The following is a 22,365-nucleotide window of genomic DNA, read 5'->3' as shown; positions in this document are numbered from 1 at the left end:
GGCAGGTCTGTTCTGTACGGATTATAATAACTTGAAACTTTAGAGATACGTTATATAAAAAGTCGACTAACTCTTAGCTACCAACCAATGTTATTCCCTCGGGACGTTGTAAAGAAGCCTCAAAAACTACATTATGGTGGGCGAATCTTATGTCGCAAGGAGCGGGTTACACGTTTACGTTAGTAATCAGTATATATATAAAACTATAAATAAACAATACGATATTTCATTAAATCTGGATCATAAGCTTCAGCGGTCTCCTTCCGACTGAAATAAAATTTCTATATTTTTATAATATGGTCAACGGGTTCGAAACTTAAATGCTGAAAAATCATTGTACAACAGGAGATATAATCAAAGAATTATAAGAGGTAGAATAATGTCAGACGCATAACTAATAGAAAAAAAACGCTTTTTGTTTAGTTTCTTATTGGACAAAATTTAAGTTGCTCACCTGGAAAACAGTCGAAATTTTATACTTAAAAATTAATACAATATTACAAAAGCAGTTACCATGTATTTTTTTTTATATTTCTTAATCGTTATTATTTTAATATGTTAACGTGTGTTACGTGTTTTCCTTGTTTAGGCTTGTTTACGTTTTCAACGATGTCGCAACGCTAAGCTGGGGGACAACATGAACATTCTCCAATTTACATATTAATACATAATTGTATATTGTAATCATATCCGAGATCACTCGGTATACAAGAGACATCTTCTGTGCATTAGCTAAGGTAATTAGGTATTGTTTGGATCACAATACCCGTTATTGTTGATATGTTTTGAAGTTAAAATAAACGTTTTATTACGTACTTTATGTGCGACAATGAACGTCGGTAAATACAAACCAGACGTCTAGTGGGTTACATTTGTAAATTTGGAGTAAATGAATCTATAAAATGGCAGATCAAGGTTTTTTAAATTTAAATGCAGCTTAATAGCTGTTGAATTTTTTGCATTAAATACTGTATTTAAAATAGCGCCACAATTATTGTCAGGGGGTTTTGAATCAGAACTAACCTGTTTTGGATCTAATTGTTATTTTATTAACAAAGATATAGATGCAAGATACACAACAAAAATGTTGGAGATGATTTAAACACAAAAAATGTCAGGTAGAGTTACCGTGGTGTGAAAACTCTTGATGGTTTCAATTGAAATTTTACGTTCAAACTTTGAAGCTTCGCATTCGATCATATTTTTACAAGCTCGACTTAGTTCTCTAAGAAAAGGTTTCCAAAGAAAACGCTCGAACTTATTTAACACGTGTCGAGGAAACTTTCTATCGACTATTTAAACATGCTTCCAAGGAATAGACAAAAATACCCACTTACTACATTAGACATAATAATTGGTAGGTAGTTATACCAATGGAATAAAATAGAGAACATGTTAAGAAGATTTAGGTATGTTGAAAAAAAGTAGGAACATGTAATAGTATTAGGCGGAATCCGTTATACACCAATTTATTAATTAAAGAGTGGAATAACGGTAATTTTTCGCAAAATCTTCATTTAGACAGTGTATAGTTATTAATACTGTATGTGGATTATTTATGTGCTGTAATTTTTTTATAACCAGACTATCACAGTAATTTCTAATTTCTAATTTATTCCCATCAAAAAAGATTTAAAACTATATAGTGTCTTGGAATTATTGTTGTATCATTAAATTTGTACAGTGAATGAAGGAGAACATTATCCGTCAGCATTATTGGATTTATCGAAAAGTCAAGCTTAAGCATAAATAATATTTGCCTTAGTTTTTCTATAAAAATTTAGTGAACTCAATACTATCGCAGCCTCTACGAAACCCTATTTGAGCCTCATCTTAGAGAGGAAAATCAAGAGGTAGAGATAGAGGAAGACCGGAAAAAAGTAATTAAATACTTTAAATAAATGCAAAATAATGTATGCGGAGTAGATAAAGATAAGACGATGATGAATAATAAACGTAGAGGGAGAAAATAATTTGGAGTGACATTAGCTGTTGTTACTGTGCAAGCAAGATGAACTTACTTACAAGTTAGAATTTTGGTATTGCTTTATCATAAGAATCTCGATAGACGATACCGTTGAGAGAAAATGGAGCTGCACAGCTGATGTATCATATATCTGGTCAAAAGTGTTATAAACAAGCGACATGGCCGTACGACAAAGGCATGTTTCAGCTAGGCTTGTTGTTGTCGCTGCGACAGCTGGTCTTGTAAGTCATCCTAAACGGTTTCATAGGCATAAAATTAATTATTTAGAAGTACAGCATCTCCAAACCGCCCGTCAAATCGGTTAGCTAAGCTTGTTCTACTTACCGAAGAATTGCCTTCAACGAAACAGTACAGCTGTAACGAGTTGGTTAACAGTATGTAAAAAACTGTATTTCTTTTATTTTTAAAGTCTATCGTTTATGAGTCGAGTGTTGTCAGCGCAGTGTATGCATTCAGTAGCACGAATAGTAATTAAAAATCTCTCTACCCCCTTCACATCGTCAAGTGTACTTTGTATAAAAAATTATTTCCTGTAGACAGACCTAACGATTTCACGGTAAATGTATTTATTAGTTTTGAATGTACATGGCAACAAGTCACAAAAGGAAGATAATTGTTTTGTTTTTTTGAAAACGTACAATAATAATATTACGAACAATAAGCGAATCGTGCGGTTGTTTAATGAAGCAAAAAAATTAGTTGTTTAAAAAAAAAAAACAAGGTCAAAATCTAAAAAAAACCTTCATTGTAATAATATAGTTTTCGTGTTCTTGTTAAGGCTTTCTGTCACGCGTACACTTGGGTTTTCTCTGTTGGGTCAATGAGGGTTTTTTTTTTTTGGTTTCCATGCCAGAATTATGCACGTCCGAACACGGTATAACCGCCGTGTGTACCCTACGACAAAAGGGCGGGAACGTCAACTTTCAATGTTATGTGTGTGTTTTTTTTTTTAGTCTGCTCCCGTAAAGCCCGTACATAATGTAAAAACGTCTACAGCTTGTGAGTAAATAATATTACAGTACTCATATATTTATAAGCACACGCACAGACGCATTGAACACACCAGAAACACTTATTTACAAAAATATCGCCCACAACTCGGGCATGGGACTCGCCAAATAATGTATGATTTATTATTTACACCACGCCAAATTCAGTCATGCCGAGTCGTCGCGACGAACCTCTTGGATTTGTAAAAAAAAAACCAGCACAGCCATCGAAGCACTTACACACACACAATAGCAAGAATTTAATTTCTACTCGACTTCGTAGACAAACAACGCGCATTCAACGAGACGGTAGGTTAGTCGAGTGTTTTCTTCCCCATACAACATATTGTGTACATAATACAAGAAACTAAAAAAAACGAAAAACGCCAGTACGGTAGAAGAAAAATATAATGAACAATCGTACTATCTTTTAGCTTCGATGCGGAACTGCAAGGAGGTTTATTTGTTTTAAAGTCCAAAATCGGCACTATATAGTTTTTGTTTACAAATAGTCAACTTAGTACCAAATTTGTATGGAATATTCTGTAGACATAGAACTACCGATAAAGGATGATAAATAAAGCAGTAGAAAATACCATAGCTCTTTCCATTAGAAGGGGAGGACAATTTGTTTTGGTTTCGCTTTTTTAGGTAAAATTTTATAGTTTAAGGTCTGAAAATTAATCCGGAGGTACATCTAAAATAAGGGTTATAACGAATACATTTTTCTCAAAAATCTGTAGACAAACTTATTTTTTATTAAATAAAAAAAAGGGAATTTTACATTTTAGCTGTAGTTAATTTCTAAGTGACTATGTGCGAATCAACAGTTAATAGGTATTTGAAAATATTTCCAGAACACAGGGAGATCAATTGAACGTAAGACACTCATTTTTTGGGAAAGAAATAACCATTTTATAGTTTTTCTTTTTGAAAACATTTTTCTTTTTGTTAGTTTATAATATTATAAAATAACTAAATATTTACCTATTTTTTAGTATTTTCAAAAGCTCTATAAACTTTTGAAACTTATGTGGTAACGTATATTGTATTTAATTAACTTTTTAAATTACGAATAATTTGCTGAAAATGTTGACTGGTCTATAACCAGTTTTTGATAATTCATTATTGAAGTTATTAAAGTTCAAAATCTAGGACGGGAGGTGGATTATGGCTGTGTAATGTGCGCACAGAACTGCACTTTTCCTCCCATCTTAAATATTAAACTTTACTGACGTTAAAAGTGTTTAGCTATAACTAGTTATCGACCTGTCAAAAATGTCAGCCATTTTTTTAATTTAAGTTTCAAAAGCTGATTAAAAAAGGTAAATATTTGATACTTTTATAATATTGTAAAATAACATAAATTAAAAATGTATTCACAAAGAAAAACTATCAACGTTCAATTTAACTTTACGTTAAATATTGATTGCCCCGTATTAGTAATTGTGATAACATATGGGTAACTATAGCAATAAATTACTATAGACAGAGTATCAATCCTAATCATATCAACAATAATACTAAAAGTACATTTTTAAGCGCATTTTTGTCATATTTTGGTACAACACTTATGTAGATTTTTGTATTTTTACCGTTATAAATATGCGTCGAAGCGTTTAGTCGAAAGTGATTTTATCACTTTAAGTTATGACTACTCAAAATATAGACATATGACCTACCAACCACAATACACTCATCCCTACCTATGGCCCCACCCCACTGACGTGGTTTTTTTTATAATATATTTTTTAACAAACAAAAAATACTAAAAACACAAATTGACAAGTTTTGTATGGCCAATGTTTGTATTAAATTTAAGTTTGCCAAAAAAAAAATCATTTTCATAAGTACAATGACTGGTGTCGTTTTTGAAACGGTCAATTCGTTTTATCTAAAACCATTTATATTTGAGTCCACCAAATCATTTCGTTGTATCTTGAAATTCTAAAAGCCTTGTGACCGTTAAAACACACTATTGGTATTATATTAAAGACGATTATTATTATTATTATTGTAATGACATTTATAATCAATAGTGATTAGCCGACAACATAATAACGCGGTAATACATTATTGTTATTTAGATGACAACCCCAAACACTAATTTGGAAATACATGTTAACACACTGTACTCGCTAAAGTTTCGTTCTGCCCTTAATCCAATTGGCTCGGCATACGACTTTGTCACCAGAACTTTGTCGATATTCGGCCCAAGAGGCGCGTAATCTCTTCCAATTACTACGAAATGCACTGGACATTAGAGCTGCAAAGTTATTTTATGGCTTCACTTGCGTTAAAAAAAGTTTCACGCACTTGGAAATATTTTATTCGACTGAAACTCCCATGCCGGACTGTCACCCGGTTCTGTTATAAACAATATTATGGCGGTGGCCAGAGGTACATTTTTTTTTTTTCGTAGGACATTACCCATTTTTTGTTGTACTGTCCCAGTGTCCTCAACAATAATACGGCTTAAGGTCTGGAAGTTATACCGTAAGTAGATCCATACTCCAACTTTTTTTATTAGAGAAAAAAAAGAGAAAATTACACTTTGAATTGACAGTTAACATATTTTGTGCAATTGTTGTGTCAATTATTAAGGCCAACCCGTATAAATGATTTTTTGTTTTTACTTTAATATATTTATAATGCTTATCTGTTTGGGAGTTACTAATTTATGGATATTTTTTTGGATAATTCAAAAATTCAATTGGCTAAAAAACTAATTATGTTAATTTAAAGTTAAGTAATAATTGAGTAATCAGAACATAAAAAAGATCCTGTATAGTCAGAGGTGACCGGTGTGGCAGTATGTTGTTCGATACTTCAACTTTAGTGGGAATTTTACATAATATGGTCATTACAGTTTTAAATAATGTACGATGTGATCAATAACTTTCCTATGTTTGTATCCCTTTGAAGTACCATAATGAATGAAAATTGATCCATAAGGATCTTGGCATAAGACACAGCAAAACATATAAAACGATATTTTAAAATAACTTTGGACAAAAAGTCAAAGACCAACTCAATTTTTCTCTAAACGCGGAAGTCTTAAAATAACATGAAGAGTGAGATAGCAATACCGCGTTGAGGATTTAGAATTATTAATATTATTCCTGATTGAAAGCACAGGTGTGAACGGTTATTAAAACAAAAAAATAATATAAATATTTGTATAAAATGATTATATTTTCCCTTCGCGACGAAACAAATTTATAATATAATATACTTACTCAGTATAAATGAAAAAACTTTTTTTCTTATCAAACAACTTTCATCGTTCACACTTTACACCAGACATATATATTTATATTTTACCTTAGAACCATTACCGGATTATTCAATTTTTTACGGGGAATCATCATAAGTCATTGTGTCACGCTCGATGAAAATATCAACGGAAAAAAAGTGGAAGTGGGTAAAAAATAAAAAGCAAACACGGTGGGGTCGGGGTGTAGTGGGGACGGAGCATATTGAGTTGGATGAGGTCGTGGGTCTTACAGGAATTATTACAAATAAGTGTGATAAATATGTTTCTACTTAACGCTTTGTTGCGGTTCTTTAGACGGTACAAATATTATGTATCGATGAAAATCACTATAAGGTAAAAACTGTGCTTGAAGTATTATATTTTTATTATTGGGGTGGAATGTCGGTACGATTAGGGTTGATCGTCCGTCATTCTTAATAATTTCTTGCTGTTGTTACCGACAGCGCAAATAAAAAATATTATGACAACATTTTTCTGTCGACCGTTGATGTGAGCCAACACATAGCAACCGAGAAATTCACAACGGTCGAAATTTAATTTTCCTCCTTTTTCAGGGGGTACACTTTCTTAAGAAAATCTTATTTTTTATAACTCCATTATAGATTTACCTTCGGTATAATTTTCAGTCCCCAAGCCCTGAAACTACACCTAAAAAAGATAAATAAAGAAAAAGTTTCAACCCCTACTGGGGGAAAGAGTTAATGATTTTTTTATCAATGTCGATAACCAGTTTTAGATTATTACTTTTAAAGTTAATAAAGTTTAAAGTTTAGGACGGGTCGCGTTCAGTTTGATAGAGCAATGCGCACGGATAAAAATAATACTACAATCCACCCGAACTTAAAAAAATTATCAAAAACTGGTTTGTGACCAGTCAACATTTTTAGCAAATCATTCTTACTTAAAAAGTTAAAAGTGAATAGAGCTAAAAAAAAGAGTTAAAAAATGATGAAGCGTTGGAAACAATATTATACAAATATTTTATTAGCTAGAACAGAACTACCTTGTTTTTCGTTGTGTAGAACTGTAAACATTAATATTGAATTTACTTAAACATTTTAATTATAACTATTTATAACTGTCTACATATTACTATTATTATATTAAATTATAAGCTATGACAAATCATTTTTTTTTTTTTAAATAACCCCCATCAATTTTTTTCTAAAGCTGTCTACGGCTTGCTAAGAAAGACAAACGACGATGTACCGAACCTACATCTGAAAGCTTTCAACCACTTTTAAATGTTTAGCAGTTAGTGTCTAAATCACTACTCAGTCGAAATATTAGCATAATACAAACTAGGAGCTTCAGTACTTTCATTTTAATGAATAGTTTATTTTAAACGTTTCAAACGGAATTACCTAATATTGGTTTTTACTTTCTTTATTTTTTAAAAAATGTTGAAGAGCAGTGAAGAGTTTCAGAACTTTTACCTGACACAGTTCATTCACAGGTTTTCCTCTAAATATTCCTGCTATTTCGGATATTAATTGCTTAATATCAAAAGGTATATTTAAAAATATAATTCTCCAACAATTCAAAATCCAGAAAGTCTACATGCCGTCAAACAGCGATTTCAGTCCGGTAAAATCTCTTTAATACGCGCTTTAACCAAAGGTGATTTTATAAAGGTAAAAACAAAACGATCAAGACCGGCCAAGTAGAATATAATATATTATTTTGTACCTACGTTTTTGGCGGACGGACTCGAAGGGGTTTGGGAGAGAACACTGCAAGTCCCCGGGACGTCGTACAGGAGTATCAAGTTTAATGCGAAGTTTATCGGTTCGGGTAACCTACAATTGAATCATCCTGCTCGCAGGATGCTTTTTCGGACGGCAAAAAGGCCGACCGAGTAAAGCTGCTGTACGTGCGCTATACTATGTGGTTTAGATAGGGGAAATCTACAAACGTCGCCATGGACCGGTGAAAATAATATTATTTTGGCAACATCTACCTCCCGGGATTCGAATACTCGTGTCACGAACAATAACAATGTTTATTTATTGGATTCTCTGGAAAAATGAATACCTAATACTATATACTTGCTCAGCACAGATTTTCCTTAAAAAACTATACTTACAAACGCATTTTATACCAATTGTGTTGTTTTTTTTTCGAGGTAAAACGTTAAAAATATAATTATCAACCATTTCCAACTGCTAACCCAAAAAAGGTAATATTTCACACTCTTATCTCCTGCGCTGTTTTTACAAAGCCGTTTAATGAGTGTGCAATATTATAGTGTATGTATCGCTATATGAGTAATATAACATTATTACCGTTTTTGTCAACCCTATTCGTTTTACGGGTAATTAAATTCCTTACGGTCAAAATTCATGGTTTTGCGCTTCAAATTAAAATGTATTTCCGTCGGTCGTTTAAATACATACATTCGTGTCGTGAAAAATATAGTTGACAAAAAGCTTTGAGCTCGTTAAGTGGAAATTTATTAAATCCCAACGAGCAATAAAACCGCGATTAATTTGGCATTGAAATGAAATAAATAAAGGTAACCACAACAGAACAATGTACAACAACTTGCTGCAATCGCTTTGCATAATATAGTCGCAACGGATCAAAGACTAACGACAAATTAGTGTTAATTGACTATGTTATTCGTCTCACTTTCCTCATGACATTTTTCACAACAATTATTATTATATTTGGTAAAACCCTTCTCTAGCACTTCCCTTCGGAAACCAAAATATGGTCTGAATGTGCCGAATGAAAAATTCATCATCCAATGAAATCACAATAATTTCTTAAACCCCTCCAATCCGGTACAACCCGTTTTTAATTACTCTAAGTGCACGCTTTACGTTTCCAAGACATTGTTATGATAGCTTATAGCCCATCGTCACCGTCGCCGCGTTAAGCCAGAAGGGTATTTTATATCCGTCCGTTTACAAACATATTAATTCCAAGTCGGAACCGTAAGCGCTCCGGTACAACAATATAGTATTATGTAAAACGTCATTTAAATAATCCCAATGCGGAAAATCCCATTCACAAAAAAAGGTATGTATGCATAAACTATACAGTATGTACTTGGTGTCTAGCCGGAAATAATCGAATGCAATATTGTTGTACAAACACTTTTTTTTTTTATTATTATTACAAACTACCTAACTGTCATCGCATATCCGCCATTTGTTTTTTATCGAGTAGAAGTATTATGTTGAAATATTTTTATTCAATTAAACAGATTCTGTATGGGAAATTATTCGAACAAATAATTGCCCACCTATTGTTCTATCTACAACGCCCGATTACTAGATAAACTATTATCGAATAAGTAACTCTAATTGTAAGCTACTGTGAAGTGCTGTGAGCGTTTAGCACCTTAATCGCTCTACTAAAATATTAGCATACTACAAACTAGGCTTTAGCACTATAATTGAACTGGATAATTTATTTTAAACGTTTCCAACGAAATTGTCGGTCGTCGCTCATTTTATTTTCCTCTTTATTATTTTGCAGAGAAAAACGCTTTAAGGTGTCGCTTTATTATTTAGTCCATTGAAAAAAAAATATTGTTCCATTTACGTTTTGGGAATAAAAGGAACGTGGAATACATTATTCAAATGATATTTTAACATTTCTCTTGTACAGTATTCAGTCACCTATTCAAGAAGCACGCCGATAACGACGTGGTAAACCCAAGTTACGCAATATCTTATTCATGTCTCCCGGTTTGCTCAGTCTGCAGAAAATTATTATAACTTAACGAGATATTATCACGGTAGTTATAATTTTTTTCATAAATACCCATAAAACAAAAGGTTAAAAAGTCAAGTGTATCCGTTGTCGGAAAAAAGAACAAATGTTGTTTTACAATTGTATGAGCGTAACTATATATAATTTTTAAAATTATAATCAGAAAAAATATGTTTACAATTTGTACGTTAAACAAATAAGTAACATGACAGTAAGATTATCGTTAATGAGAAGACACTCAGCAGTACTTAAGTACTTCTGTATCATTTGGCTGGCTACTATAGGGTCTTGGTGAGTGCGAAGCTGTTAACAGGATGTCATCGGCAGTGTACCTATATTAAAAAAAATAGTTAAAAAAAAAAAGAATAAAATAGATATCGGGATCTCTTGAACATTAAAACACGTTTAACGTACCTACCGAAAAAATGTACTACAGAATTGGATTTATTGTTATAGGCAGTTGAACATAACGTATAACGACTCACTGTCGGTGTAATAGCTGTATTGAAACTAATGTCTTTTATTTATTAATGTTTACACTCCCTTTTGTCTATTTTACAAAAGAAGCATGTGGAGTGGATAAATCGCACTTTGAACAACTACAGCTCTAATGCAATTCTATCGAACCCAACACAAGGCGTCTTAGTAGGTACTGCAGTTGTTCAGCAACGGTTTGGCGGGTTTCCTATATTGGAATTTAGCCGGTTTTATTTCCAGAATGTAGTTCTGGCTAATTGGTTTTCTCATACGTTTTGCTAGTCGAATCCCATTGGCACGGCAACTAAATGGTGCAAGTATGAATAGCTCTCATTTGCGTGCAATGAGTTAACAATAGCGTGTCGGATCGGATGCGAATGACAAAGTGTAGCGATTAAACAACGCGGAAATCATTCGTCTTTGTGTCAACACTAAGTCGTTATGCTCGAGATTTTCATTCATATGGAGTTGAAAAAAAAAACATACAACATCCATCTCTTAGCAATTTGTGCTCTCGGTTAAACTTTCCAGTGTCAATAATAATTTCTCGTCTTGTGTGCGTTGTAAATTCGTTATACCAACGCAAAGCTTTGCAAGAGATGGTATTGGTTATGTTCTGAACAAACATGTATAAACATGTTTATCTGGTCGTATACAGAAAAATTGATTAACTGGAACGCACACCAACAGCCAACAGAATTCTCATTGCATGTAACATATTTTTTCCTTATTTTGGTGTTTAAAGTCATAGATTTTAATATTGTGTGTAGCATTATGTTTCGTTATCTATTCACAAAAATCACTTTAAGTTGTCCACATTTTTTCATTTCAATTGATTGTTTAAATAAATCCCAGTTTTTACTGCTATAAAATCTGACTTTGCCGTAGTTTGAATCAAAAAAAAATTTGTTTTTATATGCATTTCAATGACACATCAAACAATCCACAATTTTTTTTTTTTGGCTCCAATTAAAATGCAGGTTTTTTTTTTACCCTAATGGTCAACAATAGTATTAGTACCTTAGGTATTATTATATTTTGTATAATTATTGTAGTTTTAGCAGAGCAGACGTTCGGTACTTGTTTGTTGTGGCTAATGCAGTTTGACAGTAACAGCAAGGAACCCAAGTCGTGGGGTAATAATATTATTGCATATTGTATTTTATTATTATAATAAACCACAGTGCGATGAAAAGTTAGCCGACTGTACATGTTATGCTCGGCGGCTCGGTAGGTACATCCAGTCGCTTTCCAAAAGGGAGTTTTCTCTTTGGCAGTCGTGTGTGTGTGCCAAATTTATGATAAATCGGTTCATTAGATTGTCAGAAGCAAACCGCGAACGGTGGAAAAGTTACCGCACGACTAAATATTTTCAAATGAAATGGTAAACTTTTTTTTTAATTTCCGGATCGTTTTTTATGCCGTCGTAATTTTGTGCGCCAGTGACAAATTCCGCTACTTAGTTTTATTTATTTAATTTTTTACTTTCTTCCCCAATACCAATATCGGTACAACAATAACCTAATACCGACGTTCACCGCAAACGACCGTAAACACCGTAGTGGCGACGGTCTTGTGCGAAATTGTTTGACTTTTTTAATCGACTAATAAAAAAGCCAGCACAATGAGGTGAGGACGGACCATAGTGGGGCCGGGGTACAAAACTTTTCGGTTCGAATCTATAGGTGATAAAAATATCAGTTATCCATAAAATTAATTATTGAACATTATTTTACAGTTGTTACCCCTTTAAGGTAATATTGACAATGATAATATCTGTTGTCGGACACCTGTTGATTGTTGGTTCGACCATTTTTAAAAGAGTTATAGCGTGCCAAAATTTAAAAGCTTTGTAAATGTATTGGATGTTTGTCTCGATTTTAAAAGGAACGAGGTGAACTTTTTAAATTTTTGCTCCGTTTGAGTACCACTCAGGTATGACTTCTGATCCGTAAACGTGCTACTTGAAGGAGTCAGCTCAGCGGCTTATGAGATATCGTAGGTTTAGCCATGAAAATTGAACAATAAGACCACATCGTTGTAAAAACAATATCTTCTCAGTTCCATATCGAAGCCGAAAATAAATCACTTTCGTCATTCCAGAAAGTAAATACAACATATTGAATTGCATTCCATCAACATCCCATCTCCTCCATTTCCTCTCTTCTTTATTTCCCTATCATCCCCTCCTCGTACCTTATAAATGTAATCATAAAATTATAGATATGTATTCTCTCCCTCCCCTACATGATCTATCCCATTGTCTTTCCCTCTACTACTTTTCGATCTAAAACATGATCTTCCCGTCTCCTCATTTAAATTTTCGATGCAAAATTGTGTAGTGTAACAATTGGTATGATGTCGTTCTTTATATTGTATTGGTCGCAGTGCAATACAACTATACAGATTGTGTTGATGTATTTTTTATTTTATCTCGGGAGTCAAGGTTCCAAAATCGTCTCCAGGGACATCGTAATCCTCTGATCGCTGACCTTGCCACCAATAATTTCTCTGAAAATCCACCCAGTCATTTAAAAAGGAAATGGTGTAGAGATCTGTTAACCTAATTAAATCCACTCATCCATCCATTGTATGCTATCTTTACTGTCGTCATACACTGCTAATATCTTTCTCATTGTACCAATTTTTAACTGTACAGATTGTACATTTTTCAAATTAAATAAAAACTTGGAATTCACGTAAGACGACAATATTGCAACACATTCATAAGATATGCATTCTGATGAATAAAAACATTCCTTATATACCTATTCCTATTCGGTAATTTCCCGTGGAAGATTCTAACGCAAGTGGGCTACCGGGCAACGCTTTTTCTTTGGAAATCACTCTCGTCCTATCGACCCTTAAGTGTTTTTAGGTTAACATGTTATACATATCATTATTTTTTTTTAATTATATAATATTAATAACCACAGCATGCGGTCGACCTGGTCGTTCTCGCTTACCGTTTTGCAGACACATGGCACAGCGGAAAGCCCCTACGGCCAGCACCGTCAATCCCACCACGGCCACCACGAACGGCTTCATCGTGCACGTGCTGCTGTGTCGTCGACCACGTTCGATTGGCTGATTTTATGCGCAACGACCGCCGAGGCCGTTTACGGTCTGCATCGTGAACAATGACACGAGAACGAGACGTGACCTGAAATCAAAGAGCTGAATTACACAACGGCACCGACACCTCTTTAATTATAAATAGGTACATGGGTAGATTTTTTTTTTGGCATTAAAATAACGCGCAACAGTTATTATTATTAGTATACCAGTAACTGCGACAAAGTAATCGAAGATACGGTACAGGCGAGTGTCATCGCTTGTCTTGTTTTATAGATGTACACAACACTCGGTGTAGTTATAACGTAGCAGAGGAATAAAAATAACAATAACTCGGCTGGTTAGTTCGCTATGAGTATTATTTAAAAAAAAAAGTCTCGAATAAATAATTTTTTATTAACTAAAGACGTATCAAAAAACTGATAACTGTGTTTATTTTAGCTAAACGCATATGATTATTGTTTTGGCAAACAACCACCGCGGTTGTGTAGATGGCTAGAATTTATATATTAGGTTGAATAGTGTCAAAATATAGTAACTACGCTTAATGTTTAACAAAAACCGGTAACTTATTAAGGTAGCATCTGGATCCTTTTAGGTTGGAACAATAATGGCGAGCGAGTCTTAACACTGTGCTTAGGATTGAAATTATAGCATTAGGTCGTGCTCGCTTCATAAACAAAGGACAACGAAAAGTACAAGAGAGACAATGTCAAGTGCTCTTGATGCATGTAGTTGTCTTCAAACACTTGGATGATCTTAGCTGAACTCAAACATTGAGCTAACGAGAAGCTTGTGGGTAAACAAAATGAAGTGATCGTTTCGACCTTGCCGGAGTCTACTCCAAACGTTGGTGTGGTTTCCGAATAAACATTTATAATAACACAATTTCGGTTTGTGTGCAGAGTAGGTATTATTGTTTTGTCATAGCCGCAATCCTGTTAAGCAAGTTGTTGATATTATTTTCTTAAAATTTGAATAAAATGAGAGCATCTATTTCATCGTCAAACGTTACACGACCAATACAAAGATTTTTCAAGCTGTAAAACTGTGTAAATATCGAACATAGTCTTAATATATAACTTACGTATAAAACTATATTAAATTAAAATCGATTTCAACGAATCAAACCGTTACGGATGATCGGCAAGAGTGTTGCGAAGCGGAGAATAAACGATTATCGAAAATCATTACAATTAATTTCACCGGTAATCCGTGGAAGTTAACTTTTATCACGATTACTGGCTTTGGTAGAGTAAAGAAACATCATTGGACCGAGAGAACTACGAGATGGCTTAGTGTATAAAAGCACGCCTCAAGTCGTTACAACTGAGACAGCGCCGTTAATTAAACCACCATTAGAATAACCATTCGGTTATTTGTAATTGAGATTAAGCTGCATAATATTTTCTTCACACCGACTTTAAATACATTCTTATTGCATCGCAGTGGCTAAAGGGTAGTCAGTGGAATATTTTAAAAGCTCATCGGCTGAACGATAAAATAAACAGGTTGGCACGTGTAAATCTCGGTCGGCTATGCACAAAAAAAAAAATCCCCTACACATATGTATTTTTTATTCATAATATACTTTTAACCCTAAAACTATTTTTAACGATCATCGTAAATTACACGGAAAGCTATATTATTAAATGTGATTTATTATTCGTATAATGCATATATATATTATAATACTCCCAATATCCTCTGAATTACATCCATAATAATCGATTATTTTTTTCAAAACTCATTTTTTACCTATGACTTTTTTAGAAACATTTTCAGACTGTTTTTATCGACATACCAATAATTACATTACTTGCATAAATTATTAACGGCAAATGAAATTAATGAATGCATCTATGCGTTTAAATGTGATTATGAACCTAGTAATTTCGACCAACAAAATAAAATATATTCTCATTTAAAACTATTAGACTTATATTTTATTATTCACCATAATACAGTCTGCAATTATTAACTATTATTTGTGTTTGATGTTATTCCTTGGATCCTTTGTTATGCAACATTTAATTAAGTTAATTCTGTGAACACTAGAAAATACTTCGAGGTATGCATGTACCTTTTGTGTTTTATGTTTTCCAAAAACAATCACGCTTATTATGGTGACAAACAATATGTAATTTTAAAATATTAAAACTGTTTTTGACCGAAGTTCACATAAAATTCTATTGACTCAAAGTAAACTACATTTTATTATTGTTGTATATGCCTCGTCAACTCTGGCCATTGGCTGCAATGATTTTACAAAGCTTTAGTAAAACCAATCAAAGTAAAGTATAAAAAAGAGAAAAATATATTCAAGAAATATGAGATTCACAGTCTGCGTATCAATAAAAATACAAACATTTAAAATTTTTTTTTCTAAAGACATATAAAAACAATAATACAGTATATAATATATTCTATATTCTCCGGCTCGCAATTAGCGCCTAGCGCTACTAGTCGGTCCATGGTCGTAGGGGACCCCCTTTGGGGAGAACCACAAAAGTATATATATTCTACATTTACCACAGAACTATCATCCAGACTTACTGCCACAGAAAACACACCTTGTACAAGGAATAATGTATTAATATGAGAGGCAATAGTATTTCAAACAGCTATACCTAGGGTTCAGCATGTAAAAGACTTCTGACCTCTTAAACGTCATGAAAATGCCAATCATACCGAGAATTATGTTGTTGTTGAGTACAGACTAAAGGATCAGTGGAAAACAGGGCTTTCATCTTATGTCGTCGTTCAAAGACAATATATACTTCAGTCGGTATTACAAAGGTCAACCGCGGAAAATCGTTACCTACCATATTGTTAATTTCGTTTTAAGCGACACAACGTTGAAATACTATATAACTACCATATAAGTGATAATAATAACCATTTGTATCGTAAGTTGCCTCGTCACTGTGATAAATGTGCATTGTGTCGGCAATGTATGCACTAAAACTTAACATTAATTGACAGGATAGAGAGAGATAACTCTTACGTTACACACACCATTAAGTCGGTGGAGTTTATGGCGGAAGGTGATATGTCGGTTTGTTCGATTTCAGATTTCATATCGTGGTGGGAAAATCTTATTTTTTACATGATGTTTTTTTTCTTTCCTTTCTCTATCTCATCTTTGTTTATCATAAATTTGTGTTTAATTGTATCGACTTCATTTAGTTCACATCATTAATGTGCAATACTGTTTGTGTTCTTTTATTTGCATTTGCTAACCTTTAAAGTTTTTTAAACAAAAGCTATAATGAAAAAAAAACAACTTCTTAAACATTCATAACGCGTACAGGCTTTACCTTTTTTTTGTACAATTAACACATGTTTCTGCCTCGGTGAACATTTGGACCGTTCGTGACATTTACAAGGTATCGATAGAACGAGCGGTGGTGTAAAGAGAGGGAAGGGTTGGTCACGTGAAAAGTGAACACCACCGTGCACGCTTTTGTTTGGGAATAGTGATGCGAATTTGCTTGGAACCTGCGATAGCAATACTATATTATTATGATTTACGACGAGGTAAAATCATTTATACAAAAAAAAAAAAAGATGCTTGTTTTTTAGTTGAGATCACGTTTTAGTTTTTTGCTCAACGAAAAGCCTATCGCTCGCTTCAGATACGCGCATTAGACGTATAATAAACGTCTCGGGAAATGATTTAGGAAAATATTATAATATTTTATTCGCACGAAAGCGACAGGGCCACGGCCGTTTGCTGTACTCGTGACAAACGTCTTAATGTCTTTTGATATTGTTATTGCGTGCGCTTTTATCGCCAAAAGGATAATATGTCTCGTTCGGGTCTTAACGGCAGACTTACTAATTGTAATGAGTGCACGAGTTAATCATCCTAACCTCTCGGTTATGACTTTCAAGTGTCGACCACTGTACGATAAAGTACTCGGTAACTGTTTTGCCATTGATGTGCATAAAACGACACAATATGTCCGCTGCTGATGTTATCACTGCTTCAAAGTTATATTGTATTTTATTACACTGCTATAACACTCGTGTGTGTGCCGTTTCACCATAACGTGCCCTTGGGGTAATGTGTTCAATAGCTTTTGCAACTTGAGCACAGAAAGTAGTAAGTGTTCTCAAATCTCATGACGAGTAAATAAAAAGAATACCTATATCGTTACACGTTTGAAACAGTTAAGGGGGGATTGACAGCGGTCTGGTATTTTTTTTTTTTGACGTTTTATGGGGAAAATATTTAATTTATTCACTACTTAACAAAACTGCTTTTTTTAATTGAAAATCAGTTTCCGACGTAACTCAGTAGAGAGACCACCAAATTCTTATCTTTATACAGCCAAAATCTTACATTTTTTTCACGGCAAAAGCACTTTAAAAAGAAAAGAAGGTGTAAACTTACACCGTTTGGACGCAAATCAATAGTAACAGTTTTTTTATTTTAGCTGAGAAGTTATTGGTTTCACAATAATGTGTTTATTTTTTAAACACGATAACTCTTTTCCATCTAAACCTACTTGGGCGAATCAAAGCTTAAAAAAGTCAATTCCTTAACCATTGGTTGAAAACTTGCCGGGTTACAGCTTTAACACGCTATTAAATGGTGAACAAATCGGTCGAAATACTAAATTTCGGTCCCTCCCCCCCTTTCCTCAAATGTTGATTTTTTTCGGTTCTTATAATTTTGAAGCACAATTTGAAGTTTAAGATGTAAAGATCAGATTGAAGATACACAATCTATATCTAAAACATGTATAAAAACTAATACCTTCTCAGCTATCGTGTCTACACCACATTGGTCATTTTCTGCTAGTTTATGTTGTGCTTGTATTTTTGTTTTGTTTTTTATATTACATTTAACTATTTAGATCCGGTTCTAAGGCACAATTAGTTTCAATATACGATTGTTTTATCCGTCGTGTCTTTATGTGCAAAATATGGTTTTTAGCAACGTCTGACTGTAAACTGGATATGTACAAAATCGCCATAGTCTTACACACCCATATTTCGGTCGGATTACCGTTTAAGTTCAACGGTTTGACAGTTTGACTAAATCCAAAATTCTATTTTCGTATACAAATCTTACTACAGCCGCTGTTAAGTACAACAAAAATGTAAGTATTACGACATTGAGCCCTCGTTAAGAAGAAAAACACTAGAACAGCACTTTGAATTTTTTTTTAAATTCTTAAATGTATTTTTTTTTAAATCGTGCTCTCCCTTATTTTATGTGTGGGGGAAATTATTCAAATTATACATTTTTAACAATGCCGACCGTTTTCTTATGTTGCGAATACAAAAACGTTATGGTTTACTCATTCCACCAAGAGAGGTACATTTAACAAAATTATAAATCTTGTAGGCGACATTGTTAACGTTTTGCATATCTAACAAGTTTAAATGAAATATTTTACGGCTGGTGTTTTATAAGACGTCGTTCCCGGAAAGAAAATTATTGTACACAATCCAACAAACATAATTTTGTTGATCTCATTTTCTCCGGACTAACTATTTTAACTTGATATGGTTGTCGCTTTTTGATTGAATGGCTAATTTAATTCGTGTCAACCATACTACAACAACTCTAACAAAAACGTCAGTTAGTAAACATACTTTGTAACCACATATTTTATACATCCATCACACGTTCGAATACCTATGAGTACGTTAATTGTAGTGCATAAACACTACATTTTGAAAATAATAAAACATACATTTTTATGGTGAATTAAAAAATAAAATAAAAACGTTACTCGTGAAATGGTAGAAGTACCCAATTGAAAACTATAAACGACAACTTAACGGTGTAATTGATATTATGAATTGTCATAAGTTTAATGTTTTGATTTTTTCAAGTTTTAACGACAATGATTTTTATCGAAAAAAAACGGGTCTTCAAGTTCACCGTTGTCACATAATCGGGTCATCGACTTTTTTCCTGTCTCGAAATGGCCACGACAATTTATATTTATTGTACCTAACAGTTGGAATAGCTAGCTAGAAAGGGAAATGGTAATTATTATTGTTGTGTTCTAAAACGGTTTTCAAGCGGTTTTAGCCGTTTTGTTGTGTAATTTTTTTCGGAATTATTTATTTAACGTGCCGGTTTGAGTTGTTTAAATGATATTTCGGTAATCGCATCACGAAAACTTGTGCCAGTTACGGACAACAGAAGTCATTGCCGGAGCCAGAGCCAAAAACTATCCGGGTGGTTATAACGACGGAGATAAAAGAAAATGTTTGTGGCAAAAGTTTGCGCCGGAACTGTTATAAATCACGAACAAATATATATATATATACATATTATGTATAAATCGTAGGGATCTTTATTTTTATTATACTTTTTTTTTTTTTTTGTACGTACATAAGCAGAGCGTGGCGAAAGGAAATAAATAAATTAGACTTAAAGTTTTACCACCGTTATTTTAACAGGGGCCCGCGGTTACCGGTAATATCGGGGGTCATGTCGGGACTGAACGCTGAGAATAAAATATAATATCGTATAATGTTCGAACAATAGAATTTGTATTTTTTACCGCCCGAAAACGATTTTACCGGATGTTCTAAAAATAATAAAATATATTATATTGTATGCATACCATATAATATAATAAAATTATGTATATATATAATATATATATACTGTTTATATAACTTTATATTAATAATAAAAATGTTCACTGGTATACACACTCATACCGAAGAGCGAATAACGGTTGTGATATATTAATATGTACACTTTTTTACGAATTAAAACATATATATTGGATGTTTAGAGCGATCTCGGTAGTTGGATTGTACCTAAGGCATTCGGTGATGTTGTGTCTTATCTTTTGACAACATTTACACTGTCATATTTTTTCTTTGTTATTGCAACAACACTACGTTTACTTTAATTGAGTTAAATTAATTCATTATTTTTTCTTACTTTTTGTTGTAAATTAACTTCAGTTGTACGCAAATTTAATAAATAAGAATTTATAATTAGAAAAAAAACGACATAAATTCAACGTTTTTATCAGGTAATGTGTCATTTATTTTTATATTAAATAAAACCAATTACACAATTGTACTACAAATATTACACTAACAAAAGAAAATATATAAAGTAAAAAATGGTGGGTGTTTGATTATTTTTAAAATACTTAATGGTATGATCAATTGCCCAGATATAATGTAAAAAATTAAATTGTTGGTGTTAAGTGTAAACACACGCACCATACAAAACATTTCGTTCTTTATCGTATGTTAAGTTTGTGTGGTAATTTTTATCATTTTGATTTTTGTTTTGACAATAATAATAATAACATATGCGGTTAGAATTTATTGTAAGAATTATATATTTTATTGTATTTGTATTAATTTATTAGTTCTTTAGTTGTTAGATATTATATCAGCTGTACTCTTGCCGGAGCAGAAATGTCAAGCAAATAAATAAATTGTTAGTACATCTATCATAACGCCTATGGTTTTAAAATTTTTTTATACTGATGTGTTGTGGTCGTCGACCTTTTGGGCTCACAAGTTTTGGCCGTCTGTTTGTTCGAAATACTCAACCATTTGTCTATTTGTATATATGACACTTTTGAGGGTACTTAGCGTGGCCATGTACGATTTTTTTTTTGCTTTTCCATTATGTTATTTCGTATTTGATCCGGGGTGCCCTATTGCTTGGTCGAATGCAAATGTGTAAAGTAATACACTATTATAGTTATACATCTGTACACTATTTTATTGGTTGGTATGTCGGTGTAGTTGATTTATTTTTCAGTTTAATCCCGGACACCTGCTCGTGTCCGATACAACGTTAATAAACTACAATGACAAAAATAACGGTAATAGTATTAGTGATTTAAGTTTTTCCTAGCGAGACGAATTTCCGTACAAGTGGAAAATGTGAGCGAAAATAAAATAAAACATACATTAAATTATTGCCCCGGCCTTTTGCCGCCTTTTAAACCGTCATAACTCACAAACCGTCTCTTTCAAACGCCATTGTGTACACTTCACGGTTGGCATTATTATGATATCGACAAACGCTAGTCGTTTCACGAATGCGTTGTTAAGTATTACATTTCCACGGACATTTTACACAGCATGATAATATATAATATAATATTTTATTGTTTGCAAAAAAATATCAAGTTTAAGTGGGCATTACAGGTGCTCGGGGTGTTATGGTGTATATTTAAGCCTTTGGAAACTTATGAAAGGCATTTTATTTTAGTATATGTTTAATTGCGGTTTTGGTGAAGAATAACAACCAGATTTACCGTGATTTGTTTCCACTGTCCGTCTGGCCATTGCGCACAAGGTATTTGGTGAAGTAATCCTACAGTGAAGTTAACGTTTATATTTCAAGTGCTTAGACGGTGTGTAAAACTTTCACATTACCGGTAGATGTACCGGAGATATGACTGCGGTTGATATTTGCCCAAATAAAAAACCCAATTGACCATAATAATATTATACTCTCAGAGACTATAACTTTCTTGGTATGATTTTTGTACCACACGACTGCCCATCAGCTCATATTATACGCTTTTAGTTTTTATCTTTTACAACTTTTCGCTCTTTAGCTTCGACAACGAGCCCAAAAGTTATTGGATTTATAAAAAAGTGTTTTTTTTCTTCATCGTTTCAGCACACACACACATGCCTTGTTTTCCATAGTCTACGGTTTCTTTGACTTGCGAGCCGCCACTCACGGTTTGTTAAAAAAACGGTAAAAACAATGTCTAATAGTTTTTTTAATATCGTATTTGAGAACGTTACACGATTTCGAAAAAATGTCGGTTGCCTTTGGACTTTTATTTAAAACATTTACAAAAAAATAGCCA

The 22,365-nt window shown here is 33.1% G+C and overlaps 1 protein-coding gene across 1 annotated transcript in view; it reads right to left on the bottom strand.

Moving 5' to 3' along the window:
- LOC126837315 (lachesin-like) overlaps window positions 1-22,365 on the bottom strand; it is a 153,565-nt gene that overhangs the window by 114,117 nt on the left and 17,083 nt on the right. Inside the window, exon 2 of the mRNA XM_050571173.1 lies at window positions 13,420-13,616. Within this exon, the coding sequence (XP_050427130.1) occupies window positions 13,420-13,501 (82 nt within the window). The 5' untranslated portion in view covers window positions 13,502-13,616. The remainder of the gene's footprint in view (window positions 1-13,419; window positions 13,617-22,365) is intronic.

The sequence above is a fragment of the Adelges cooleyi genome, unplaced genomic scaffold, assembly GCF_023614345.1.
Source record: "Adelges cooleyi isolate 19-005CV unplaced genomic scaffold, UGA_ACOO_1.1 ACOO_flye_CR_arks_rails_tigmint_CR_PRNA_248, whole genome shotgun sequence".
NCBI classification, from domain to species: Eukaryota; Metazoa; Arthropoda; class Insecta; order Hemiptera; family Adelgidae; genus Adelges; species Adelges cooleyi.
The sequence above is the reverse complement of the archived record's forward strand: the minus strand, read 5'-3'. Positions and strand labels throughout refer to the sequence as shown.